Source organism: Hoplias malabaricus, chromosome 7 (assembly GCF_029633855.1).
Source record: "Hoplias malabaricus isolate fHopMal1 chromosome 7, fHopMal1.hap1, whole genome shotgun sequence".
Lineage (NCBI taxonomy): Eukaryota > Metazoa > Chordata > Actinopteri > Characiformes > Erythrinidae > Hoplias > Hoplias malabaricus.
In genome coordinates, this window is record NC_089806.1 from 5,380,325 (window position 1) to 5,407,907 (window position 27,583).

The following is a 27,583-nucleotide window of genomic DNA, read 5'->3' on the forward strand; positions in this document are numbered from 1 at the left end:
TATAAAATGTGTTCAAAGTGCTGCCCATTGTGTTGGATTGTCAACGCAACCCTCTTCTCCCACTCTTCACACACTGATAGCAACACCGCAGGAGAAATGCTAGTACAGGCTTCCAGTATCCGTAGTTTCTCTCCTCTAACATTAATTAATTTATAAAAAATCAGATTCTTTGTAAATTTTACAAGGTTTACAAATTAAACAAATGTTTACAGACTTTTTGTTCGCTTCTGAATGTTTGAAACTTACATTTGTAGTTAAAACTTTGTATTAATATCATTAATATACATTAAATATATTTAAGTGATGGACAAGTGGAAAAGATGAGATATTTAACTGAATACATTTAATATTAACATAACATTTATTTTGTTGCAACAGTGTGTTCATGAAATTGACAAAAGTATTTTTCAGTGTTTCTCATATCACCGAGAACATCCTTATTGCCAAAATACCCCACGATATTGTGATATAACTCTAGGACCGTATCGCCCACACCCCTAGAACACACCCTGACTTTAACCCCCTGTTTACTGTCTACACCACACTCACAGTGGAGTTTCTGAACGTCTGATGAGTGCACAGAGCCAGTTTAAATAAATTAGACCCGTGTTTTTATTTTAACAAGCTTCAGAGAGACTCCTGCCCAAAGGTATCTACGATATACATCTTATGTTTACTGTATTAATATCCACAGGTTTGTAAAGACTGTATTGCTCTTGTACTGCACACTATTGTTGTGTTGATCATTATTTTATTGTGGTTTCCGGTTTTAATTTCACCCAGAGCTGGTTTAAAAGCACTGCAGGCTGAACAGTTCAGACCACGTCCCAGGTGGGTTTCTGTGGGTGTAATTCATTTTAGTCATGAGAATATCTTACACACACACACACACACACACTCTGACGTGGTGGTGGTATGTTAGTGTGTGTTGTGCTGGTGTAGAGTGGATCAGACACAGCAGTGCTGCTGGAGTTTTTAAACCCTGTGTCCACTCTCTGTCCACTCTGTGAGACACTCCTCCCTCGTTGGTCCACCTTGTAGATGTAGAGTCAGAGACAGTAGCTCATCTGTCGCTGCACAGTGTGTGTCGCTCGTCCTCTAGTCCTTCATCAGTGACACAGGACGCTGTCGGCTGGATGTTTTTGGTCGGTGGACTGTTCTCAGTCCAGACACTGAGGGGTTTAAAAACTCCAGCAGCACTGCTGTGTCTGATCCACTCTACACCAGCACAACACACACTAACACACCACCACCACGTCAGTGTCACTGCAGCGCTGGGTTTGGTCCTGAGCGCTGAAGAACAGGGGGAAATGGGGGATAATAAAGTATGCAGAGCAACAGATGGACTACAGTCTGTAATTGTAGAACTACAAAGTGCTCCTGTGGACAGTGAGTGGAGATACAAGGTAGGTGTTCCTAATCCAGTGATTGTTCAGTGTGTGTTCAGTTGGGACCGTCTGTAAACTGCACTAAACTCATGGGTCTGTGATGTGTTACTCCCCTGAGGCTTTATTAAGGACTCAGAACAGAACTGGAAGCTGTCCCCTTTAGTCATTTGCTGGGGTCCTCCTCCCAGTCCACGTCCAGCAGCTCGTCCTCGACGAGGGAGGAGCTGAAGAGCGAGAAGCCGGAGAGGAGTCCTGTGGGGCCTGCTGAGCCCAACTGAAAACACTTCCTCCTGTTTGAGCTCACCGCCGTCTCCACAGCTCCCTGAGCTCGGGGGCTGCGCTCTGGCTTTGTGCTGCCGCCGTGGGGCCTCCTTTCTGCACCGCGGCCTGTGGTTGAGTTCATTGGCGTCTGTGGGTTGGCGACTCTCTTCTCCCTCGTTTCCTCCGCAGTCTGTGTTTCCGTGTCCTCCGCTGAGCTGGACGCCTTTTCCATTAAGCCGTCCTCGGAAACTGGCAAAGCTTTGGGCTGCGCCGGAGCCGCGGTGGTCTTCTCTACGGCCTTCTCCTCTGAGGAAACGAAAGAGAACCTAGAAAGTTTGGCCAGGGTGGAGGAAGCCACGTTTTTCTGAGGTCTTGGCTCCTGGAGAGCCACCGGAGGCGGATCCGGGGCAGATCTGACCTCACCTGGAGCCACAGCGGACAGTTTCCGCAGAAGCTGCTGACGCTTGTCCTCTACGTCTTCGCTCCGTCCTCTGCTCTCGTGTAACTCCTCACAGGGACGCTCCCTGACCCCTGCCTCCACTCGCTGACGGAGCTTCTTGCTTGCGCTGCTGCCCTCTGCTGGCCGCTCGGAGAACGTACCAGGCTCAGTGTCCTCCCACTGCTTCCCTCTCTTCTGCTTGGCATCTGGGCCCCTTCCAACACTTTCACCCACTGTAGGAACACTGTTTTCACTGTTGGGCTGATTTGCCTGCGCCATTCTTTCTTTAGGTTTGAAGCTGAAGCCTGAGAGTTTCCTGCGCAGGTCGCCCCCCCTCTCCGCTTCGTCACAGGGAGGTCCGTCCATCACAGGGGCACTAACTGAAGCAGGTTTCCTTTTGGAAGTCTGCTTTTTGCCTGATACAGGGGTGCTGTGAGAGTTAAACCTGTCTGGAGAGAACATCTGCTCCAGATCTGTGCCTGTGCCTATCCTGCCACCCACAGCCTCCTCCTCCTCCTCCCTCCTCCTCTTCTTCTTCTTCCCCTCTCTCTGCAGGAGGTCCTCACTCATTCCTCTCAGGCGCTTGGCCCGCAGCTTTCGGGAGCTTTTCTCTACTACAGAACTGGGGCTCTGAGCCCCCTCCGCGTCTCTGTGTGACTCAGCTGACGCCTCTGCTGCTCCGGCATCGCTCTCCCACGCAAAACCATCGCCGTGCGCAAAGCTGCTGTTGCCAGGCAACACGGCGGTGCTCTGTGGTCTGGCAGTGGTCTGTGTGGAAGTGGTGATGGGGGACACTGGGGGGAGCGTGGCGTTCGCAGAAACTGAGCTGGTTAAGCTCTGGAACCACTCCAGGCCTGGGTCACCGTCTCCGTGAACATCGCTGTGGTGCTCCACTCCAGAGGAGTCCTGAGGAACGTTCTGGAGCCTAAACGGGAACAGAGTGGGAAAGAGTCTTCAGGAAAATGGGCAACGTTTCTGTACATCATTAGAAAACAAAAATGTACTGCTGTGTGTGAGGGTCAGTTTACTTCATTCTAATGGATAAAGGGCTTAATATATTACTGTATAATAATATATTACAATAATGACCTTACAGACAGCAATATTCCCTTCTTTAATGTTTATTATTTAAACATGATTCTAAATAAAATAGCAATATAATTATGTATTAAAGTTTTCTTATGTATTTAAAGTGTGTTCTCTCTGTGTCTGCGTGGGTTTCCTCCGGGTGACTGTCTGTGAGGAGTGTGGTGTGTTCTCTCTGTGTCTGCGTGGGTTTCCTCCGGGTGACTGTCTGTGAGGAGTGTGGTGTGTTCTCTCTGTGTCTGTGTGGGTTTCCTCCGGGTGAATGTCTGTGAGGAGTGTGGTGTGTTCTCCCTGTGTCTGTGTGGGTTTCCTCCGGGTGACTGTCTGTGAGGAGTGTGGTGTGTTCTCCCTGTGTCTGTGTGGGTTTCCTCCGGGTGAATGTCTGTGAGGAGTGTGGTGTGTTCTCCCTGTGTCTGTGTGGGTTTCCTCCGGGTGACTGTCTGTGAGGAGTGTGGTGTGTTCTCCCTGTGTCTGCGTGGGTTTCCTCCGGGTGAATGTCTGTGAGGAGTGTGGTGTGTTCTCTCTGTGTCTGTGTGGGTTTCCTCCGGGTGACTGTCTGTGAGGAGTGTGGTGTGTTCTCTCTGTGTCTGTGTGGGTTTCCTCCGGGTGAATGTCTGTGAGGAGTGTGGTGTGTTCTCCCTGTGTCTGTGTGGGTTTCCTCCGGGTGACTGTCTGTGAGGAGTGTGGTGTGTTCTCCCTGTGTCTGCGTGGGTTTCCTCCGGGTGAATGTCTGTGAGGAGTGTGGTGTGTTCTCTCTGTGTCTGTGTGGGTTTCCTCCGGGTGACTGTCTGTGAGGAGTGTGGTGTGTTCTCTCTGTGTCTGTGTGGGTTTCCTCCGGGTGAATGTCTGTGAGGAGTGTGGTGTGTTCTCCCTGTGTCTGTGTGGGTTTCCTCCGGGTGACTGTCTGTGAGGAGTGTGGTGTGTTCTCCCTGTGTCTGCGTGGGTTTCCTCCGGGTGAATGTCTGTGAGGAGTGTGGTGTGTTCTCTCTGTGTCTGTGTGGGTTTCCTCCGGGTGACTGTCTGTGAGGAGTGTGGTGTGTTCTCCCTGTGTCTGTGTGGGTTTCCTCCGGGTGACTGTCTGTGAGGAGTGTGGTGTGTTCTCTCTGTGTCTGCGTGGGTTTCCTCCGGGTGACTGTCTGTGAGGAGTGTGGTGTGTTCTCTCTGTGTCTGCGTGGGTTTCCTCCAGGGGAATGTCTGTGAGGAGTGTGGTGTGTTCCCCCTGTTTCTGCGTGGGTATGTCTTAGGCGCTGTAGTAACGCCACCCCTCCACTCTGGGATTAGTAAAGTCGTGCGTGTGTCTGTGCTGAGAGGTCCCCACTGCTCCTTCAGTGATAATCAGGGACCGTTCTGTAGTGTGTGCTTTACCTCGAGAGCCTCTCCAGCTCTTTGTTGAGGATGTGGGTCAGCCCCAGACCCTCCAGCACGATCTGACACTGCGCCCTGTACTGCTCTCTCGGATTCTCGGGGAAGGAGGTGTGCAGCGTGTTCACCTTCCCCAGTAGTGCGCCCCCCTGTGGCAAAGGCACATATTTAAAACCAAAGGTGTGACTTTCCAAGAGGGAGTTCCACTGAGGAGAGACAAGACGTACCTGCATGGAGCACTCCATAACAGAGACCACCACAACGGCGTCCTCCACCGCGACCGTCTCCCTCAACATCAGCCGGGCGTGGGCTGCAGACGGGGACAGCAGGAGACAAAATGAGGGAGTGAGCATCAAATCCTGAACACAGCTTACTGCACTGGGGTTATTCTGTCTTCTTATGAGCCACTGTCATTATTACCTTTATCATTGCCTTAACCCCTTCACTTCCATCACTCTTACCTTAGACCTACTCCTGATCCACACTGTTATCTGAAGCTGCTTTGGGACGAAATCAGTTGTAATAAAGTGCTATATAAATTCATTTTGATTTGATTTGGTTCCCCCCTTCAGCCAAACATTGCCAGAGTTGAGACCCTGGGCCCCCCACCCTCCACTAAAACTACCTCCAGGGTCTGGATAAATCAATCTGAACCTGTGCAGGACTTTACTGTGTTATTTATTTATCTGCTCTGGGGTCAGCTCCTAAACTCCAAGAGGCTACACTCCTCACCTGACCCTAGTGTTGGCTCTTTATTATAACAATGACATACACCAGTGTTACCAAATTAGTGACGGATAAGGAAATCAAATCAGTGACATGTCAGAGTCATTTCACTACATTTTTAATGTCCTTCCCCCCTCTGTGTGAACAGCCCTGCTCTAAACCGTCTGATGAAAGTGTGTAATGGTTTCGACCTGCAGTGTGTTACTGGGTGGATATTACCCTCATAGCTCCAGCTACAAAAAGAAAGAAGCAAACAGAAGTCACATCATTAAATTTAAATTTGGGGGAAAGGAGGAGACAGTAAATGTGACGTGGAGAACAAGCGGAGACTGATACAGCAGTGGGCACTAGGCACGGTGACCTCATTTTAAAACATTAAACATGCTTTTATTGTCACTGTGCAGAGGTACATCGAGAGATGTCCAAGAAATACGAGGTTAAATGTAGAAAGACAACGAGCGCGGAGAAATAAGAGCACTGAGTAAAAACGGAGAAGAAAGAGAACAGAGTGAAAACGGCTAAAAACCAGAGCTTCTGCTCCTCGCTCCTCACTGCTGTGCGCTCGGGGTCGGGGTGAACAGTGAACGGCTCATTATCATTTAAAGGAACAGGTGCTGAAAGTTACAGGGCTGTTTACACAGGGGGAGAACACTGCTGTGGGGTTTGATCCTTGTGGTGTTTTGAACAAAGCAGGTCACAGACGTGTCATTAAGACCCTGGACTGTGTTCGACTGTGGGAAAGAGGGAGAAAATGTCCTCTTAATATTTGACTAAAATGTAGGGACAGCAGTTGTGTTACTGAGACAGGGAGAGAGAGAGAGAGAGGCAGAGACCGAGAGAGAGAGAGAGGCAGAGACCGAGAGAGAGAGAGACATAGAGAGAGATAGAGAGACAGAGACAGAGAGAGAGAGAGAGACAGCAGAGAGACAGAGAGAGAGAGAGAGACAGAGAGAGAGAGAGAGAGAGACAGAGCGACAGAGCGAGAGAAAGAGACAGAGCGAGAGAGAGAAAGAAAGAAAGAGACAGAGAGAGAGAGAGAGAGAGTGACACACACACACACACACACACACACACACACAGAGACCCTCTGCCAGGCGTCCGAGACTCTCCAGCATGCGGATGGTGGTGCGGGCAGCGTTGCGGCTGTCGCTCTGTCTCTGCAGCTGATAGTAGCGAGCCAGGATGGTGTTGGCCTCCTGAGTGATGTGGGGCCGCAGCCTCTTTATCAGGCAGAAATAGGCCCTCATCTTCTCCATGCTCCACAGGGACGAGGCCTGACCCGGGGCCCCTGAGAGGGAAGGTTTCTGTCAGTTTACTCTTCAGAGAATTAAACGTCCTGTCTGAATTTCACTCTGGTTTATCTTAAATCAGCTTAAAAACCTGTTAGTGTCAGCAGAAGAGAGAAGTACAGAGGTGTTTCTATTCCATTAAGATTGAGTTAAATGGGTGTAAAGCAGGTTTCCTTAAGATTGGCTATTAAACACATTTCAGAAAAAAAATACTGAAGCCAAGTATCAGTTACTTGATATTAAACACTGCCTCTGTGTGATCTTCACTTTACACACACACACACACACCCCAGTGATACAGATACAGCCAAAACACTCAGTAAAGACGCTACAGTGTAATATATAACACCCTCAGAGTCAGCATCAGTGGAAACCGTAACTGTGGAGGATCAAAGCCTCAGATCACTGTATCAGCTCTCACTCTCCGTCTGGTGGCTCTTGATGTTATGGGAGGTGTGAATATTGACCAGGAGCTGGATATTACCCACAGGTGAGGACCATGGGGTAAATACATGGCAAACGGCGACTGTTTACACTTCTTCCTGAATCAGACGACTGAGGTCTGACTCCACGTCTCTCCTCATTACATCCAGAGACGAACCAAACATACGGCACCTGACGCTATTCACCCAAAAACGACCAGAGGGTTTAATTAGAAAGGATGTGTACAGGAGGGAAGAGAGGAGAGAAAGGGGGATTAAAAGTGGATTAAAGGTGTCACTGCTGTAAAGAACACGCACAAAGTGAAGGAGCTATGTTCAGTGTTTCATTAACTGTTTTTAAAATTGTAGTTTTGTAATAGTTTTTTCTTTGAAAACCAAGGCAAAGCGCATTTAGACCTTTTTATTTAAATGGTGAAAAATTACTGAGAACCTGAGAAAATGAAGAGGAGGAGGAGGAGGAGACAGGACTTGGCCACTGTGGGGAGAATGAGTCGAATGTAAACACTAGATGGCAGTGTTGTGTCACAGTTATTTAAAACTGTGTGTGACGTGCCAGTGATTTTAATTATTTAAAGAGAAAGTGCTCTCTCTCCTGGCTGCATCTCACCACCAACAGGACTTTAACTCACCTTTATTCTGGAGGATGAAGGAGGAGATGATCTTGTCCCACTCTGGGTTCTTGGTGTCCAGCAGAACCAGGACCAGGTCGAAGCGGCTGAGGAGAGGGCTGGCCACAGCCACGTTCACGGACACGGACACGTTGGGGTCGTACTGGCCCTTTGGGTTGGTGGCGGCCAGAATAGTGGTCCTCGTGTCCAGTTTACACACCATCCTACAGAGGAGAGGGGCAGAGTGTTACCGTCACAGGCAGGAGGCAGGGGAACCCCCCAAACACAGCACACCACAGCCACAGACAGTGGGGCAGAAACAGCCTGAGCGGAAGAGGAAGACTGGGTACACGGGAAATACAAGAACCCCAGAAGAACACAGAGAACACGGGTCAGAGAGTCCAGGGGGACCAGGAGCATCAAGGTTCCCTGGGTGTTGGACTGCCCCCTCATCTAACGGCATGGCTGCCCTTCTCCAGGTCACAGTTTAAAGCGGTCCTTTGCCAGAGACGTCCCACTTCCTGAGTTTCTCGGAACCAGTGGATCGCTCTGTGACAGTGTTTTAAGCTCAAAAAGCAGTGCAGCGCTCCTCACCCAGCCTTGGCCACACTAATGGTCTGCTGCTCCATGGCCTCATGGATGCTGGTGCGGTCATGTTCCTTAATGCTGTTAAACTCGTCGATGCAGCACAGGCCTCCGTCTGAAAGAACCAGCGCTCCTGCCTCCAGATGCCACTCTCCAGAGTCCTTCACAGCAGCTACGGTCAGACCTGGGGGTCACACACACACACCTTCAACACTGACCCATCAGCACTGAAGAGCATTAACCAGCCCGTGTGGAGGGGAAGTGGGAACCTTTGCTGAGAGGATATTTAAGCCGCTAGACTTCATTTAAACTGAACTGAACAGCACTGTTCCACACCGTATCTGTGTTATACTGAGACAAGAGCGCTGAAAAGGCAGAGTGTTGAAGCACCTGCGTTAGTGGAGCCGATCCCAGCGGTGAGGACGGAGCGAGGGGTGATCTTGGCAGCGTACTTCAGAAACTGGGACTTCCCCGTGCCCGGGTCTCCCACCAGCAAGAGGTGAGACTCTCCTTCAAAAACAAACACATCATCTGTAACACAGTGCCCCAACGATTTGTTCTGATTCTGCTCCTCTTCTGACGTCAATGGCCCCGCCCCCTCGTCTGAGTCTGTCCAATCACAGCGCTGGACCCGCGTTTACGTGAGAGCGCAAAGACGAGGTTAAACGCAGTGAAACAGACACAACGAGCGCGGAGTAATAAGAGCACTGAGTAAAAACGGAGAAGAAAGAGAACAGAGTGAAAACGGCTAAAAACCAGAGCTTCTGCTCCTCGCTCCTCACTGGGGTCGGGGTGAACAGAGATGAATGTATAAATGAAAAAAAGAAAGCATTAAAGACTCAACACACCTTACCAAGTGTTATTCGGAGAGGGAGAATAAGAACACGTACCTCTCACCTTCGTACCCGAGGCATCGACTCTCTGGACGCCACCTGCCAGAACCAGAGCGACAGCCAACTTCACAACGTACATCCCGAACACCTGAGGGCAGAGGCTCATCAGAATCTGGTTCCTGCCTAAAAAGAAGGGTGGGGGGGGTGGTGACGACACTGTTTAGAGACACATAGCCCCTCATGGAACTGGCGTGTAACTCACTCACTCAAACACAAACACACTCCCACACGTTTAGCCGAATGCTGCACCTGGGGTTGATATTCAATGCTCCTTTATGAAATCTGACCCAGTTTTATATTTAAAAACGTGGACCACAGCTTTAAAACATCGCCGTGGAAACCCATCTTCCTCACGGTGACGTCTCCTGTTACCTACCAGCTATGGGGTCGTGTCTGTGATTTTCCCAGAATTCCTCAAACTCTTTCTGGAAGTCCTCTAGAGCCACTGCGGCTGTGGACTGGTCATTATTGATTTCGATGAAGTTGGCCTTCAGCGCTATCTCCACGTCACAGCGGGAGTCCTGGTACAGAGGCTTCCAGCGCTGCCACACTACGCCGTACACGGTGATGTCGTCTCCTGGGAAAACGAGGGAAACACAGCGCGTTCAGCATCAGAAGAGCTTGGACAAACGCTCACACAGTCCCACCCTCGCTCACCCCCCAGGCCCAGCTCCCAGCCGTGACCTAAAGGTTAGAGAAGTGCACTCGGGTTCAGAAAGTCGCTCGTTTAATTCATTAACTGTCAGGGGGCAGGTGGAGTGAAGAAAGAGTGGTGTGTCCTCCCTCGACATCCATGGCTGAAGTGCCGCTGAGTGAGACACCTGACTCCCAACTGCCCCCGGTGGTGCGATGGCTGAGTGTGAAAGTATACAAAGTTTCCACTCACCAGAGATAATTCAAATCCTGGACTGACACCCGGCCCAGGGTCTGCTCCTACCTTTAGCCCAATGACTCAGGGTTGGCTCTGGACCCACCACGGACCCTTGTAATGTGTTAAGACTGAGCTGGACTGTTGGACTGCTTGAATTGGACCACTCACAGCTCGGCTACAGGAAGGTCCTTTAATTCCCCAGTGCCTAAACCTTTGAACAGTGCCCCGGAGGAGATCAGGAATGGCCATGTTCTCTGACTGATGAACTCAGAACTGTGTGCTACTGTGATACACACAGTAGCACCCTCTGCTGGTCAGGCCTTGCAGTGGACCACATCCATTCTGACCTCCTCCAGAAATTAAACGTTTCCTCACCATTTTCCTGAATATTTTTAAAAACAGTGTGTAGTGTGTAGTCTATAAACACCACACGATCACTGGATTAGTATCCTGTCTTGTATCTACACTCACTGTCCACTTTAGCCCTCAGTGTCTGGACTGAGAACAGTCCACCGACCAGCGTCCTGTGTCACTGATGAAGGACTAGAGGACGAGCGACACACACTGTGCAGCGACAGATGAGCTACTGTCTCTGACTCTACATCTACAAGGTGGACCAACGAGGGAGGAGTGTCTCACAGAGTGGACAGAGAGTGGACACAGGGTTTAAAAACTCCAGCAGCACTGCTGTGTCTGATCCACTCTACACCAGAGCAACAGTCTGTAAGTGTAGAACTACAAAGTGCTCCTGTGTGGTCAGTGGAGCTGAGAGGGAGTGCAGTAGGTAGGTGTTTCCTAATCATTCTCAACGCCTCAGGAGCAGATAATCGTTCCCTAAACCCCAGTCATTTTACACTGGTTTGAAGTAGAGTCATGGAGCGTTTACCTGACTTGCAGCTGTCCACAAGATCATCTTCTAAAACGACCAGCATTGACCGGGGAATGCTGCCCACAGACAGTCTCTGCACCTGTGAACACAGCATCAGATCTGCATCTGTCAGACGGCCATAACAGCACCCACAAGGTCCTGAGAAGAAGGGGAACATTAGCCAGGAACACTGATCCAGGGTCAGATAAGTGGCTTTAGAGATGCCATCGCCCTCCTAACCATCCTCATCATCAAATAAACCGGCTCGGCCCCTCCCTCTCGTATCCTCCCGTCCTGCTGTGTGGTGAGAGGGGGCTGGTGCGGTTCGTCCAGGGGGAGGTGGAGGTGACTCCCTAGTGTCCCAAAGAATGTGAAAATGCTAATGTTTTGGGGTTTTCTGGATTTGGGCGAAAGAAACACAGTGTGGACAATTTGAAGCACATTTAAAAGCACCATGAAATGTAGCTGTGACATGACCACTGTTTCAGCAACAACAGAACACGAGAGGGAGTGTGTTTGTGATGAAATAAACAGAATAAAAATAACAGCACGGCTGTGACGCGGCGCAAGCAGGAGCTGAAGACGAGAGCTGTAGTCCGTCTCCATGATGACACACCAGCTCCAGTGTTCCACTGCTTTTACACAACAGTTCGGTAATAAATCGTGAAACATATAAACGGAGCTGTGAAAGTAAATTAGTAAACGCTTCCGTATTATAGTTCCTCAACGAGCAGCTTGTGCTACGTCACAGTAACGAACTCCACAGCACTGCACTCACGGCTCAGACTCAGCTCCACACTGCAGTATCACTGACCGCTGATCTACTGAATAAACTACTGCAGATAAACCTGCTTCTGCTCTAGAGTCTTCCTCTGTCTCGGTGAGCTCGGCTGAGCTGCAGCTATCTCAGATGTTCCCTTTGTAGTGCACCATTAGAGGAAATCAGAGGTAATGCATTATACTTCTAATATAACACACGTTCATATTGAACCACGGTTGTGTGAATTAATTTTAAACGTTCTGTGCTCAGTTCTAAACCCACAGTCATGACTTACATGTAGCGTTAGTGCACTACGTAGGGAATGGGGAATGATTTGAGACACGCCCTGAAATGTGCAGTTAAAAAAAAAAAAGCTGACAAACACTAAGGAAAACAGCAACTGAATCTCTGAAGAGCTTTCTCTCTCTCTGTCTTTCTCTCTCTCCTTTCTCTCTCTGTCTCCTTTCTCTCTCCCCTCTCTCTGTCTTTCTCTCTCTCTCTGTCTGTCTCCCTCCCTCTCTCTCTCTCTCTCCTTTCTCTCTCTCTCCCCCTCTCTGTCTCTCTCTCTTTCTCTCTGTCTCCCTCTCTGTCTCTCCTTTCTCTGTCTCTTTCTCTCCTTTCTCTCTCTGTCTTTCTCTCTCCCCCTCTCTCTCTCTGTCTCTCCTTTCTCTCTGTCTCTCTCTCTCCCCCTCTCTCTCTCTCTCTCTCTCTGTGCGCATGCGCGAGCGTGAGCGTTGGAGTGAGCGGAGCGTTGTGATTGAGAGCGGTTGGCGTTTTTTTTGCCAATTTTTTTGTGCGTGTGCGTTTATTTCAGATTTTTCTGAAGTTTGTGTGAGTGTGCGTGTGTGAGGTGTGTTTGGTAGTGTGTTTGTGGAGCTAGGGCCTGTGGGGGAGTCTGCTGTCGGCGTTTGGCGGAAGCATGGCGTCCTCCCACACCCTGTTGTGTGAGAGTCTGACCCACCGGCACGCGGTGAAGGTGGAGTGCCGGGCGAGTATGGAAGAGTGTGGTACGGCGGCGGTAGATGTCGTCGGCCACGAGAACATGGTTTCCATCTCGAAAATGAGCAACGCGTTTGTTTTGTTTTTGGTCAACGAGCATTTCGCGGCTGTTTTGGTGGAAAAAGGGTTAATTATTAATGACCAGTTCACGCCTGTGCTGCCCCTGAGTACCCCGTCCAAAAGGATTATTTTGTCCAACGTCCCTCCCTTCATTAAAGATGATCACATCGCTCAGGAGCTTTCCCGCTTTGGGAAGCTCGTCTCCCCGATCAAGAAGATCCTCATAACCTGTAAGTCGCCCTTACTTAAACACTTGGTGTCTTTCAGAAGAGCTGTTTTCATGGTGTTGAATGGAGGAGCTGAAAGTTTGGACTTAGTCCTGAAGTTTAAAGTGGATGGTTATGTTTATACAGTTTTTGCTTCGACTGAAAATAGTATGAAGTGTTTTGGGTGTAAACAGGTCGGACATCTTATTCGTGACTGCCCTGGACGAGTTAATACAGGTACTGAGGGGACAGGGGGTACTGAGCGGTCGGGGCCTGTAGTGGCTGTGCCTGCGGTGGTCGTCCCCCCTGCGACTGCTGCTTGGCCGGCTGCACGGACCCCGAACAGTAAAATGTCACCACCGGGGGGGTCCGCTGTTGGGGTGGCTGCCGGGGACGTGCTGGCCACGGTGGAGCCTTTTTCAGGGGGGCCCTCTGTTAGGGGGGCTGCCGGGGCCGCGTTGGCCGTGGTGGAGCCCTCTTCGGTGGGGTCCGCTGTTGTGGTGGAGCACTCATCAGCGGGGCCTGCTGTTGGGGGGGCTGCCGGGGCCCCGTTTGCCGTGGTGGAGACCTCTTCCGTAGGGTCCGACGTTGCTGGGGTGGCTGCTGGGGCCGCGCTGGCGGTGGTGGAGCCCTCTTCAGTGGGGCCCTCTGTTGGGGTGGCTGCCGGGGCCGTGGTGGAGCCATCTTTGGCGGAGCCCTCTGTGGGGGTGGCTGCCGGGGTCGGGTCGGCCGTGGTGGGGCCCTCTTCGGCGGGGCCTGCTGTTGGGGTGGAAGCTGGGGCCGCGTCGGCCGTGGTGGAGCCCTCTTCGGCGGGGCCTGCTGATGGGGTGTCTCCCGGGGCTGTGGTGGAGGCCTCTTCGGCGGGGCCTGCGGTTGGGGTGACTGCCGGGGCCGCGTCGGAGGCGGTGGAGCCCTCTTCGGCGGGGCCTGCTGCTGGGGTGGCTGCTGGGGCCGCGTCGGCTGTGGTAGGGTCATCTTCGGTGGGGCCTGCTGTTAGGGTGGCTGCCGAGGCCGTGTCGGCCGAGGTGGGGCCCTCTTCGGCGGGGCCTTGTGGGGGGGCTCTGGTGGTGTTTACGTGGAGGAGAGGGACGGAGGGGTGCAGCACAGCTGTTCTGAACTGGCTCCAGCCCGAGAAGCAGGACAGGAGGCTGGAGGAGTAAACCTGATGGAGGTTGAGTCCGTTTTTAAAATTCCTCATAAGAGGAAGAAGAGGGGCCAGGGAAAGGGAAAAAAACAGGCCAAACAAGATGTGACGGCAGTGGACGACAGAGACTCGGACAGTGAGGGCTCTCTCTCTGACTCGGGATGGTCTGTGTGCTCCCAGGAAGAGAACAGGCCTCAACTGTACACTGTTGAAGAAATTAGAAAGTTTTTACGAGTTACTAAAGGACAGAAGGGTGTGAGGGTGGAGGAACACTTCCCAGACAGTGTACAGTTTATACGGGACGTCAAACACTTGCGGAGGGAGGGGGTTTTTACGGAGCAGGAGACGTTTAGACTAAAAAAGTTACTGACCAAACTGAACAAAGTGCAGTGTGAAGACGACTCCTGAACGGACTTTTATCTCTGGTTGTTTTTGTCCCCTCTTTTTTTTTTTTTTACCTTTTTTAATGGAAGGTTTTCAAATCGCCACCTTAAATATTAATGGGGCAAGGGACTGTGAGAAAAGGGCAAAGTTTTATGAGCTGGTTAAGCACAAACGTATCGATGTTGTATTTGTGCAGGAAACCCACAGTGATGTGGAAAATGCTGCTGAGTGGGCGAAGGAGTGGAGTGGGCTCGCTGTTCTAAGCCACAACTCATCCCTTAGCGGTGGGGTGGCACTCCTTTTCTCACAGTCTTTTATTCCGGTCTCTTATACAGTGGAGGAAGTTTTAAAGGGGCGACTTTTAAAAGTGAGGGCTGTCTTTGAAGAAGACACTTTTGTTTTTATCTGCGTCTATGCTCCAACACTAGGGGCTGAGAGGTTACTGTTTTTAGACGCACTGAGCTCTCTTTTAACAAGTTGTGACTCCACAGAGTTTTTAGTCTTGGGTGGAGATTTTAACTGTACAGCACACAAAACAGACCGGAATCATGGCGAACCTCACGCGGCTTCACGGAAGCGTCTTTGCGAGATGCTGGAGGCCCATGAGTTATGTGATGTCTGGAGGAGTTTCCATGATGAACAAAGACAGTACACATGGGCCCACAGTAAAGATAACATGCTCTCGCTGGCCAGACTGGACCGCTTTTATTGTTTTAGACACCAACGATCTCTTTTTACACGGTGTTTTATTGCCCCGGTAGGAATCTCTGACCACTCTATGGTCCAGGGAACTATCTTAAAAACAAAGGTGAAGCCGCGGAGTGCGTACTGGCATTTTAATACCACGCTTTTAGAAGATGCCAATTTTAAAGAGTCTTTTACCTTTTTCTGGGGTGTTTTTAGAGCAAAGAGAAATGATTTTACCTCTGTTCAGCAATGGTGGGACGTAGCCAAAGCCAATGTTAAATTATTCTGTCAACAGTATACTCTCAATGTCACGAGGGACATTACTAGGTCACTTAAAGCTCTGGAGATTGGAATAGTGGGGCTCCAGGGTCTTGCGGAGACCACAGGAGATTTAGAGCATATTAGAGCTCTAAACAAAAAGAAGGCTGCTCTGGCTGATTTATTGGGTATAACAGCACAGGGGGCGCTGGTCCGCTCACGCTTTCAGTGCATGAATGAACTGGATGCTCCTTCTAAGTTCTTCTTTAGTCTTGAGCGTAGAAATGGACAGAAGCGGTACATGCACGCTGTGCGATCAGAATCAGGGGATCTCCTTAATGATCCTGCTGACATTCGCAAGCGAACAGTCAGCTTTTTCTCAAAGCTGTATGAGAGTGAGCGCACGGCGACGCAGGAGGTGGAGGACAGGTTCCTCAGGAATATGACCAGACTGTCGCAATCGGCAGCGGCGCAGCTGGATGCTGAACTCTCTTTGGAGGAGCTGCACGAGGCCCTCCATGGTATGGAGAATGGTCGCGCTCCTGGCATTGATGGCCTACCAGTAGAGTTCTACAAGACTTTCTGGTCGGTCATCGGCCAGGATGTGCTGGAGGTCCTCGGGTGCAGCATACGTGATGGAAAGCTTCCTTTGAGTTGCAGGAGGGCGGTGCTGACGCTGCTGCCGAAAAAGGGGGACCTGTCCGAACTGAAGAACTGGCGCCCCGTGTCTCTGCTGTGCGCCGATTGTAAACTGCTCTCGAAAGCATTGGCCTCGAGACTGGCGAAGGTGATGGAGCAGGTGGTTCACTTTGACCAGTCGTACTGTGTACCCGGTAGGTCTGTCTTTGACAACGTTTTTTTAATTCGTGATGTTTTGGACGTCTCCAGGCTATTGGGGTTAAAGACTGGTCTCATATTTCTAGACCAGGAAAAGGCTTTTGACCGGGTTGAACACGGGTATCTCTGGAAGGTTCTGGAGAGCTTTGGGTTCAACCCTGGTTTTATTGCCATGATCAAGGTTCTGTACGGTGACATTGAGAGTGTGCTGAAAGTTAACGGTGGTTTATGTGCTCCTTTTAAAGTTTTTAGAGGGATCCGACAGGGCTGTTCACTGTCGGGTATGTTGTACTCACTCTCCATTGAGCCCCTGCTCTGTAAGCTGAGGGAGGGACTGGAGGGTTTTTATGTTCCAGATTGTACTGCCCCATTACATGTCTCTGCTTATGCAGACGACCTTGTTGTTCTTATCAGTGCTCAAGATGATGTAAATGTTTTAGTTGATGTTTTACATGATTTTAACATTTTATCCTCTGCAAAGGTAAACTGGGCAAAGAGCGAAGCAGTTTTACTCGGGGACTGGGAAGGTGAAGAACCCAGACTCCCTGATGGACTGGCCTGGGGGACGGGCGGGTTTAAATACCTCGGTGTGCATTTGGGGGACAGTGTTATTGAAGAAAGGAACTGGGATGGTGTGCTGGAAAAGGTGAAGGGGAGACTCAACAGATGGATGTGGCTGGTTCCTCAAATGTCATACCGAGGTAGAGTTCTCATCATCAACAACCTGGCTGCGTCCTCCCTGTGGCATAAACTGGCGTGTGTCGATCCCCCACCAGGCCTGCTGGCCAATCTTCAAGCTGTGCTGGTGGATTTTTTTTGGGATCGACTTCACTGGGTTCCTCAGGGAGTTCTTCATCTTCCCAAGGATGAGGGAGGGCAGGGGCTCATTCATTTAGCCAGCAGGGTGGCTGCCTTCCGCCTCCAGTTTGCACAAAGACTGTTTACTGGCCCTAAGGAACTGGTTTGGAGGGAGGTAGCCTGCAGGATCCTGCACACAGTGGGAGGCCTGGGGATGGACAGGACCCTGTTTTTAATGAACCCAAAGTTACTGGACACTGCTGGTTTACCTGCATTTTATCGTGGGCTTTTTAAAATATGGAGTTTTTTTAAAGTCAAAGGACCGGAGAGTACAACGCTGCACTGGCTGCTGGAGGAACCTCTGCTTCACGGCGCCCGGATGGACATTTCAGGCCTGTCGACTCCTGCACTGACCAGAGTCTTGGTTTCTTCGGGGGTCACCACACTGCGTCAACTGGTGGACACTGCGGGACCTGATCTTTCTGGTACAGAGAGACTGACTGCACGGTTAGGCCTGAGGTCTCTGCGCGTGGTATCTCGGTCTCTGTGCAAGTGGAGGACAGCGTTGACCCCTGAGGAACTTAGGATGTTGATAGACTACGGTGCAGGGGTGACTAGGCCTGCAGAGGACGACCCCTTTCCTGCTCTCATCCTGGCCCCTGACCTGGAGGACTGCGAGGGGCCCCTGCTGGAGTGTAAGGGGGAGTCCTGTATGAAGTTGGACAGTGCATCCGGGAAGCTGCTGTACAGAGCATGCGTGAAAGCGCTAAACAAAAAGAGACTGAATGGGAGGGTGGACACGCCGTGGAGGGAGGTTCTATCTCTGGGTGATAATGTAAAGCCTGAGTGGAGAGCGTTGTACAAGCCACCGTTAACAAAAAGAGCTGCTGACCTCCAGTGGAGGGTTTTACATGGGATTTTACCTGTCAACTCTTTTATCTCTGTTTTAAACCCTGAGGTTGCACCAGTTTGCCCTTTTTGCACACAGAGGGAAACTGTCTTTCACGCTTTTATGAGATGTTTTAGGCTACGTCCCCTTTTTGATTTTTTACAGACAGTTTTTATGGCTTTTAATGTGATTTTTACCGTGCACACTTTTATCCTGGGTTTTAAATACAACAAGAAGGAGAGGGCCAAGTGCCAATTGTTGAATTTTATCCTTGGTCAAGCGAAACTGGCCATTTACATCAGTCGAAAAAACAAGGTGGAACAGGACACTGACAGTGAGGTCATAAGGGTTTTTATCAGACTGGTGAGATCAAGGATTTTTATTGATTTTAATTTTTATAAGTGCATGAAAACTCTGGAGGTGTTTGAGGAGGTGTGGTGCTGTGGGGGAGGGGTGTGTTCTGTATGTGATGGTGAACTAATTTTTAATCCATTTTTCATTTAAATGCACTTTTTTTTTATATATACCCAGGTTTTATAGTGTGAGTGTTGTTTACAAGTAGTTTTTATGTTTCAAAATTGAACTTGGACGAATATTGAGTCCAACTGTTGATAATAAAGGACCCTAAAAGTAAAAAAAAAAGTCCCTCTCTCTCTCCTTTCTCTCTGTCTCTCTCTCTCTCCTTTCTCTGTCTCTCTCTCCCCCTCTCTCTCTCTCTCTCTCTCTGTCTCCCTCTCTCTCCGTCTGTCTCTCCTTTCTCCGTCTCTCTCCTTTCTCTCTGTCTTTCTCCCCCCCCTCTCTCTCTCTCTCTCTGTCTCTCCTTTCTCTCTGTCTCTCTCCCCCCCCCCTCTCTCTCTCTCTCTCTCTCCTTTCTCTCTGTCTCTCTCTCCCCCTCTCTCTCTCTCTCTCTGTCTCCCTCTCTCTCCGTCTGTCTCTCCTTTCTCTGTCTCTCTCTCTCTCTCTGTCTTTCTCTCCCCCCCCCTCTCTCTCTCTCTCCACTGCTATCTGTTCTGTCTTCGTTTTTCTTGTTTTTGTTCTTCACCTGTCTTCGTCTCAAGTCATTTAATTAATGTCTTATTTTGTGTTAGTGTTGAATTAAACGATGTTTAGAGCCAGTCACTGCCATCAGTCTCCAGAGTTAAAGGGGTTAATAACAGTGACGGAGTTTAACTGGTGCCTGATTTTTCTCGGTGTTAGTATTTATTTCTCAAAGTAAACTGAAGACACTTTATTGGTGTGAAGCGTGAACTGAAGGTAATTTAAAGTTAATAATATGATAACGACGGCTGAGCTGCAGCGTAGAGGGTTGTTAGCGGCGGTGTTCAGTCGAGTGACACAGTGGTTGTGAAAAAAATGTGCAGTTTTCAAAAATAAAGAACGCTTCAGAGTGTTGTATAACCACTAACATTTATCAGACCCAGAGTCTGGTCTCCTGGCCCTCACCTGCTCTTGGATCTTGATCTCCTGGTAGTCCCTGCAGGCGGCTGGTGCGCCGTCGCTGTCGGAGAGGCAGGTGAATTTGAAGGAGGAGCAGCCGTCCTCACTGGGGCAGCGAGTGGGAGGAGAGAAGCTGTAGAACTGCTCAAAGTCCGCCTGCACGGAGAACACATTCCTGCACTTATTACACATGTAGTCCCTCTCGTACTCCAGCACCTTGGTCACGCTGGTGCGGATGACTGTGCCGGTGACCGACAGGAAGTGTCCCACGTCCCGGGCCTTAGGGATGTGGTCTCTGGTCAGCTCCGGGCACACGGGCAGTCCTGTGAAATACAGAGAGGTCAAAGAGTCATTCTTTACAGAGAGTTTTTCTTTAAACAAACGAGCCGCTCTCTGTTCACCCCGACCCCGAGCGCACAGCTGTGTTCTCCCCCTGTGTAAACAGCCCCTGTTCAGAACACCCTGTTCTTTTAAATGACAATGAGCCGCTCTCTGTTCACCCCGACCCCGAGCGCACAGCAGTGAGGAGCGAGGAGCAGAAGCTCTGTTTTTTAGCCGTTTTCACTCTGTTCTCTTTCTTCCTTTAGTAAATTTAATCCAGTCTGAGAGCATGAGTTCTATCTCTGAGGAGACATGGACAATGCTTAATCACCACCGTCCCCCTGAGACACTCCTCCACTCCTAGCAGGGCTTTAGAGTCTGACTGAGCTGAAGGCAGTGGAGGGGAGGGACATAAACGTATCACTAATTATTATTTTCCAATATCGTTCAGTCCACTATGTGTCTTATCAATCACCGCACTTTAAGTTTAAGCATTGAAGTTAGGGTTAACTGCAGCTAAACAGACACAACGAGCGCGGAGAAATAAGAGCGAAAACGGCTAAAAACCAGAGCTTCTGCTCCTCGCTCCTCACTGCTGTGCGCTCGGGGTCGGGGTGAACAGCGAGCGGCTCATTATCATTTAAAGGGACAGGTGCTGAAAGCGGGCGTTCTGAACAGGGCTGTTTACACAGGGGGAGAACACTGCTGTGGGGTTTGATCCTTTTGGTGTTTTGATCAAAGAAGGTCACAGACACTTCATTAAAGACACAGTTCTTGTTTTGGCTTTAGAGCACTTTTCAATAACAGTTTAAAAGAGAAAGACTCCCAAACGACCCCCGGTGCAGATGATCTGCCTGACTACCTGGTTACTCGATCCTGAAACCACTAGAGGGCACTACAATCCCATTTAAACTAAAGCACTCAGCCTGGCGCTCTACTGCACGGAGAGAGTCTGTATGAAGAGGAGAACACGTCAGAAAGAGGCAGTGTACTAAAACATAATAAAAAAGTGTGTCTGCAGGTCGGAGCTGGGGAGTAAACTGAAGACCATGACGCCTCAGGTCTCCAGCAGCTCCCACAGACCGTATTAATACTGAATGAATGTGGAAGAAACAGAGGTGCCGTGAAGCCTGCTCATCCTGATCTGTGGTGTCTGAGCGTCTGCAGAGCGCCTGTGTAATTACAGGTGACACCGCTCCTTCCCACGCAACACGAATAATAAAAGGAAGGCGCTCTACTTCATTGCAATGCAATATTTTAAACCACAAACGTCATTGGGGATAAAAGCCTTTTCTCTCCAACCCTCCCACGGGGCACATCTTAAACAAGCTCTTTGCATCTCTTAACGTCGCACTTCACAGGGCCCTGGTTCTGCCTGCCGTGTCCTTAATGGGTCCTGAAACGCAACAGGCCCGTCCTTATCGATTACTTTAGTAAACAAGGGGCAACACGTTCACTGCCAATCGAATGTGTTTAAAAGCAACCTATCATGAGAACTTCACTGTTTTAGTGCTCGTGTGTGCAAACATCTGGAGCCCACCAACCCACACACTGTGAAACAAGACCCACACGAGATTTCATGTCAAGTGCAGAGCCCCGCCCCCTCATCTGAGTCTGTCCAATCACAGCGCAGAACCTGTGTTTATGTGATCAAACTGTGTAAAACAAGTGCTATACAAATACAGATTATTTTATATTACTATAATTACGATTATAAAACGATACCAGAGAAGAAAGAGGACGAAGCGAAAACTGAGAAAAATTAACTTCTCCCCGTGTCATAGTCGGGGGGGTGAACAGCGAGCGGCTCATGATCATTTAAAGGGACAGGTGCTGAAAGCAGACGCTCTGAACAGGGCTGTTTAGATCCTTGTGGTGTCTTGAACAAAGCAGCTTAAAGCAGTGTTCTTCTGGAGAACACGTCCTGTTTAACGGCCAAACTACAGAAATGGGCAAAACCCCAGGTAGCAGAATGAACACAGCCTTTGAAGAACCCTCCCGAGAAACAGACAGCTCTCTCAAACAGAACAGAGTAATGGGTGGTTTAACACTTGAAAATATTTTGAGACAAAGTCCAATTGGGACACGTCTCCAAGTTTAAGCAGGTCGTCCTATGTGACGTATGTGGTCCCTGACAGCCAAGACACCAGGGAACTCTCCAGAGTCACTGCTTTCACAAAGAATCAAAAAACAGATGAGCAATAATGGCGCCCTCTTGTGGAAAGTCTTTAAGGACTGTCAAACATGAGTGAGAGAATAAGTGAGGAGCAGAGGAAACAGACACTATGTCTTTTAAACTTCATTCTGATAGTGTCCTATCGGATATAGCTGTAATAATTCGCAATTTGATGGAACACCACAGCGCTACAGCTTTAGTGGTTCACATACCACCTCCGGCCAGTTGACAGGCGCCTCTTGAGATTGCTCTTGTAAGAAACGAAGGGATTAGGCTCCTCTGTGCTTAAGGGCAAGGCCGGCCGGTTCCTCCAGGTTGGAGCATGTATCCGTGGTAGTGCGGGGAGATCAGTGGATCTATTTGCGGAAACAATTCGAATGTAAAGATGTGCTCCATCAGACAGTTTCCTAACATTTAAAACTATGTAAGACACTACCCACATTTGTTAAAGCCGAGCGGAGCATGTACACAGGAGCGCCAGGGTGTTACCAGTGGACCCGTTCATTAGGACCCATTTGGACTGAGATATTATTTCTTATTATCTCACATTATGCTTTTCTGGGCACAGTGGGGTTCTGTCTTTGTTTAGTGAACTGAACCACAGTGTGATGAACAGAGCCCAGTCCTGATTGGATTTAGTGCAGTGTGAAATGCTGAACAATAACTCATTGTTTGGGGCTCCCAAGTGCTGCAGTGGTTAAAGCGACGGTTGAAACCACCACTGGAAGATCCCCAGTCTCATCTGAGTCCGGGAGTCCAAGAGAACACAACTGAGCCATGGATCCATTGTGCAGTTCCCTACGTCACGCCTCTGTGTGTAACCTCGCAAAATCGTAGGAAGAAGCCTCATCTTTCAGCCGACACCAGAACCCTGATTTCAGAAGGGTTTAACACTTGACCTAACGTACCAAACCCACCGAGCAAACAGACCCCAGTCCAGAGACAAGGTCGAGAGTGAAAACACCCTGAAGGGGTAGGATGGGTTGCTCCACGTTTCCTCCAATCACACAAGCACAGTGTTGATCAGGCTGATGTGACAGTTCTGGGAAGTTTGCATTCTCCTACATGAGTGCGGAGCTGTCCAGAGGCGTTGTGTTTGCAGCAGTTTGAAACGAGGTGTCGCTGGCATCACGTCTCACAGCGCTTTTTCACCAAATAAACACGGGTTCTTGAACAGGTTCAGTTCCTGATTCAGTTCCTTAGTGCTCTCCAGTGAACCCCCCTCCCCCTGTTTCCACCTGTTTAGACTGGAACTAAGGATACGTCATCAGCGGGGGGTGCTGCATGGTTCTGTGGTAGGGCTGTGGTAGATATTGACAGACATAGTCTGGACAAGGATATTGTTTATTTTTGATGATTATGACATTTAATACTCATGGGTGAATGTCTACGAGTAACGAATCGTCCTGCGGCGGATGTGAACAGTGGAGAAAGTAGCCAACGTGCCTTGTGTCACCGTACCTTCCCAGTCTATTACTAATTATCCATTATTAATTTATATAGCAGGCTTTAAATGACCGTGTCCAGCTCCACTGTGCAATAACACTTTATTTAAGGCTCTGAGCTCTTTCTGGAGCTTCATCATCTCCACACACAGACACAGTTAAGGTTCACGCTAAAGAAACAACTCTACCTTGGTTCCAGCTGGGAATGAACTTGTCTGGTTCACGAACGGGAACAGAACCAGGGTTTCGTTGGTGGAAAAGAGCGATCAGAGGAGACGTGATCCTCACCTTGGACTGCACTGTTTCTTCCTGTATTTTTCAGCCTATTACACCTCAGAAAAACAAGTGTTACATACATCTAATGATTACACGAATCGTGATTGTGTATTTGTCTCATATCACACAGCTCTACTCTGAAGGACAACAGAAATAGCCCTCTGCAACTCTACAGAGAGAGAGAGAGAGAGAGAGAGAGAGAGAGAGAGAGAGAGAGAGAGAAGGAGAGAGAGAGAGAGGGAGAGAGAGGGAGAGAGAAGGAGAGAGAGAGAGAGAGAGAGAGAGAAAGAGAGACAGAGAGAGAGAGAGTGAGAAAGAGAGAGAGAGAGAGAGAGACAGACAGAGAGAGAGAGACAGAGAGACAGAGGGAGAGAGAGAGAGAGAGAGAGAGAGAGAAACAGAGACAGAGAGAAACAGAGACAGAGAGAGAGAGGCACAGAGAGAGAGAGAGAGAGAGAGCGAGGGAGAGAGAGATAGAGAGCGAGAGATAGAGAGTGAGGGAGAGAGAGATAGAGAGAGAGAGACAGAGTGAGAGAGAGAGAGAGAGAGAGAGCGCGAGGGAGAGAGAGATAGAGAGCGAGAGAGAGAGAGAGATAGAGAGCGAGAGAGAGAGAGAGATAGAGAGCGAGAGAGAGAGAGATAGAGAGCGAGAGAGATAGAGAGCGAGAGAGAGAGAGAGATAGAGAGCGAGAGAGAGAGAGATAGAGAGCGAGAGAGAGAGAGTGATAGAGAGCGAGAGAGAGAGAGTGATAGAGAGCGAGAGAGAGAGAGTGAGGGAGAGAGAGGGAGAGAGAGAGTGAGGGAGAGAGAGAGAGAGACAGAGAGTGGGAGAGAGAGTGAGAGAGAGAGAGAGAGAGAGAGAGCGCGAGGGAGAGAGAGATAGAGAGCGAGAGAGAGAGAGAGATAGAGAGCGAGAGAGAGAGAGAGATAGAGAGCGAGAGAGAGAGAGATAGAGAGCGAGAGAGATAGAGAGCGAGAGAGAGATAGAGAGCGAGAGAGAGAGAGATAGAGAGCGAGAGAGAGAGAGTGATAGAGAGCGAGAGAGAGAGAGTGATAGAGAGCGAGAGAGAGAGAGTGATAGAGAGCGAGAGAGAGAGAGTGAGGGAGAGAGAGGGAGAGAGAGAGTGAGGGAGAGAGAGAGAGAGAGTGAGGGAGAGAGAGAGAGAGAGAGAGAGCGAGAGAGCGAGCGAGAAAGAGAGAGAGGGAGAGAATGACCATGTCGCCATGCTGCTGTGACGCCACAGGAAAACAGAGTAATCTCCAGCGGCTCAATCTCACACCCCACAATGCCCTTCACCAAAGCCCTGTTACAGCAATCACACTCAGCACAATCACACAGGAGCCGCGGTCCGATAACGGCAGGCCTGGTGTGTGGGGGGCTATTTATGGAGCGTCTACTTCATTCTCACCATGTCCCCGAATGGAGCCAACCTTGGGCTATTTATACTTCTCCTAGACTAACACACAATGGCAGCTTAACAATGACATGAAAGCTGTGTGAGACAACAGGCGAGGTCATTATACCGAGGTACACACCACTGAGGAGAGCAGGCTCCAACTCTCTCCAACAGTGTGAGGCTGCATCCTGATTCACCTGCAGTTATCCAGTCCGTTTATTATTTACACAGTCCTCCTCCTCGTTCCTACACTCACTGTCCACCGTCTCTTCTCCACCGACCGCACAGGAGCACTCTGTAGATCTACAGTGACAGCCTGTAGTGCACCTGTCGCTCTGCATACTTTATTAACCCCCTTTCACCCTGTTCTTCAGCGCTCAGGACCCCCTCGGAGTAACTCTGCATCTATTTAGATTAGAGGAACTGTGTCACCTGCCTATAATTCTCCACTAGGGGGCAGCACGCACTCATGAGTATCACGCCTTTTTAAAAAGACATTTAAAGGAACAATAGGCCTAATGTTTACCTTCAAACTGCGGTCATTGTGAGGCTCCACTGAGCTGTAATAAGGAGAACGAGGCACTGTATGCTCCAGCTTCTGACCGAGTGTTTCACACCGAGCTTTGCCTTTACCATCTGGGCTCCCGCTCGAACCCAAAGTGACCCGGTAGTGAACCCTCCCGCTGGAGCAGGACTGTGACAGATCACTTTATTCAGCTCAGTATTTCAGGAAAACCCCGGCTCTCACGCAGTCAGCGTTTGATGTGTGTAGCTGTTGTGGCCCCGACTGACGACAGAGCGCCACAGATGAGCAGCAGCTGGACTCCCTCAGAGACGTCCCTCAAATCCCAGGAGCTGTCAATAACCTGCTTCAACTGTGTCTTCAATATCAGAGACACAACACAGAGCTGTCAGCCTCTCTCTCTTCTTCTGTCTCTCACACACACACACACACCTGCAAACACACAGCAGCAGCAACAAACAACAAAACACAATCTGTGACCTGCTTTGGTGAAAACACCACAAGGATCAAACCCCACAGCGGCAGTCTTCTCCTGTCTGAACAGCCCTGTTCATTAGAGCCACTTTCAGCACCTGTTTGAATGAGCCTCTGTTTATTTTCAAAGGCAAGGCGCCCAGCACTGAGGGCGGATCCAGCGCTGTGATTGGAGAGACTCAGACAAAGGGGGCGGGGCATTTAAGATGCAGCACAAAATTTCTGCTAGTTTTATCCCATGTTTTCTGACTTACAGCACTTTTCCACTGCATGGGACCTACATTACTCTACCAGGGACCAAACAGAGAGTAGAGCCAAGTCGAGGAGGTGATCAGGCCTCACCTGAGATGCGGACGTGCAGGTTGCGTTTCTGTCTCACGTCTCCGTGCGGCGCCCCTGTCTGAGAGATGGATGTGACGGCTCTTTGAAGAGCGCTGTCGAAGACGGGCAGCACCTCGTTGGGGAAGGCGTTGAAGAACTCGCCCACTTCCATGTTGGCCTCAAACAAAGACATGGCGTTCACCACCAGCGGGTAATGGCCGTCTTCATCTGGCTCCTGGAGGATCTGCAAGAGGTCACCCTTATGGTGCTCGGTCACATAGGCCTCGAACACCAGACCTATCAGCTCCACCTGGTCTGGACTCAGAGACATCTCTTACCTGGAACACAACGAGTCCGAGGGAGGTGCTCATACTGGATCATTTACACTTTGGGTTTGAGTTATCTGTGGTACAAAAGAGGTCCAATAGCAGCACCTCCTACCCCACTTTTAATGGTCATGCTAAATGTCCTTCTCAGTTCTACACTCTCTGTGCAGCCCCACTGACCATCTGTTATTGTGTATACTCTGTGTGACACTGACGTGGTGGTGGTGTGTTAGTGTGTGTTGTGCTGGTGTAGAGTGGATCAGACACAGCAGTGCTGCTGGAGTTTTTAAACCCCTCAGTGTCTGGACCGAGAACAGTCCACCGACCAAAAACATCCAGCCGACAGCGTCCTGTGTCACTGATGAAGGACTAGAGGACGAGCGACACACACTGTGCAGCGACAGATGAGCTACTGTCTCTGACTCTACATCTACAAGGTGGACCAACGAGGGAGGAGTGTCTCACAGAGTGGACACAGAGTGGACACAGGGTTTAAACACTCCAGCAGCACTGCTGTGTCTGATCCACTCTACACCAGAGCAACACACACCGAGCACTGAAAAACAGGGTGAAAGGGGGTTAACAGAGTATACAGAGTAAAAGCTGGACTACAGTGGGCCTCTGTGTGGTCAGTGGAGTTGAGAGAATGGACCGGGAGTGTAGAAACAAGGAGGTGGTTTTAATGTTATGGCTGATAGGCGGCACACTTCAGAAGATGAAGACTTTTTAGAGAAAAACCAGCGGCAAACACAACCCTCCCGAGCTCGGTTTACTCCTAAACCACAAATGAACAAACCTAAGCACGTCTCTAGTTTATATTTCTGAATATTACTGACCTTTCACGGTTTTAAAGCTTTATAAACTGGAGCTCCTCTTAGAACCGTCTCTGTTTGTGACATGTTTCAGAAGTGGCGCTGGTTTCCTGGACTCGCTGCTCTCCGCGGGGGGGGGTCCGTTAAGAAACAGGCCTATCTCTCCCAAACTGTGGGCACCTCTGGACAACATGGAACCTTATATCACGTTATAAGTCCGTACTAAACCTCGAA

General features: G+C 49.8%; 1 protein-coding gene across 3 annotated transcripts; it reads right to left on the reverse strand.

The window, feature by feature from the left end:
* On the reverse strand, positions 1-27,583 carry mcm9 (minichromosome maintenance 9 homologous recombination repair factor). 3 transcript variants are annotated; one of them, XM_066676720.1, is made up of 13 exons: positions 27,374-27,582; positions 26,233-26,549; positions 19,285-19,601; positions 10,838-10,919; positions 9,457-9,657; positions 9,078-9,203; positions 8,578-8,697; positions 8,197-8,371; positions 7,624-7,826; positions 6,347-6,550; positions 4,764-4,846; positions 4,540-4,685; positions 1-3,013 (listed from the first exon to the last, which is right to left on the reverse strand). In XM_066676720.1, the coding sequence occupies exons 2-13, from the start codon at positions 26,540-26,542 to the stop codon at positions 1,552-1,554; spliced, it is 3,429 nt and encodes a 1,142-aa protein (XP_066532817.1). In that variant the 5' UTR covers positions 26,543-26,549; positions 27,374-27,582; the 3' UTR covers positions 1-1,551. The 3 variants fall into 3 exon arrangements, with proteins under 3 accessions (XP_066532817.1, XP_066532818.1, XP_066532819.1); XM_066676721.1 differs by lacking the exon at positions 8,578-8,697 and having other exon boundaries at positions 27,374-27,583; XM_066676722.1 differs by lacking the exon at positions 6,347-6,550 and having other exon boundaries at positions 27,374-27,583.

Bases quoted from the DNA above. Each gene is read 5' to 3' on its own strand.
- mcm9 (XM_066676720.1), bottom strand. From the start codon at position 26,542: ATGTCTCTGAGTCCAGACCAGGTGGAGCTGATAGGTCTGGTGTTCGAG. The intron at 19,602-26,232 runs GTGAGGCCTGAT...TGTATTTCACAG, and splicing joins CCTGCACGTCCGCATCTCAG to GACTGCCCGTGTGCCCGGAG. The intron at 8,698-9,077 runs GTACGTGTTCTT...TTGTTTTTGAAG, and splicing joins CTCGGGTACGAAGGTGAGAG to GAGAGTCTCACCTCTTGCTG.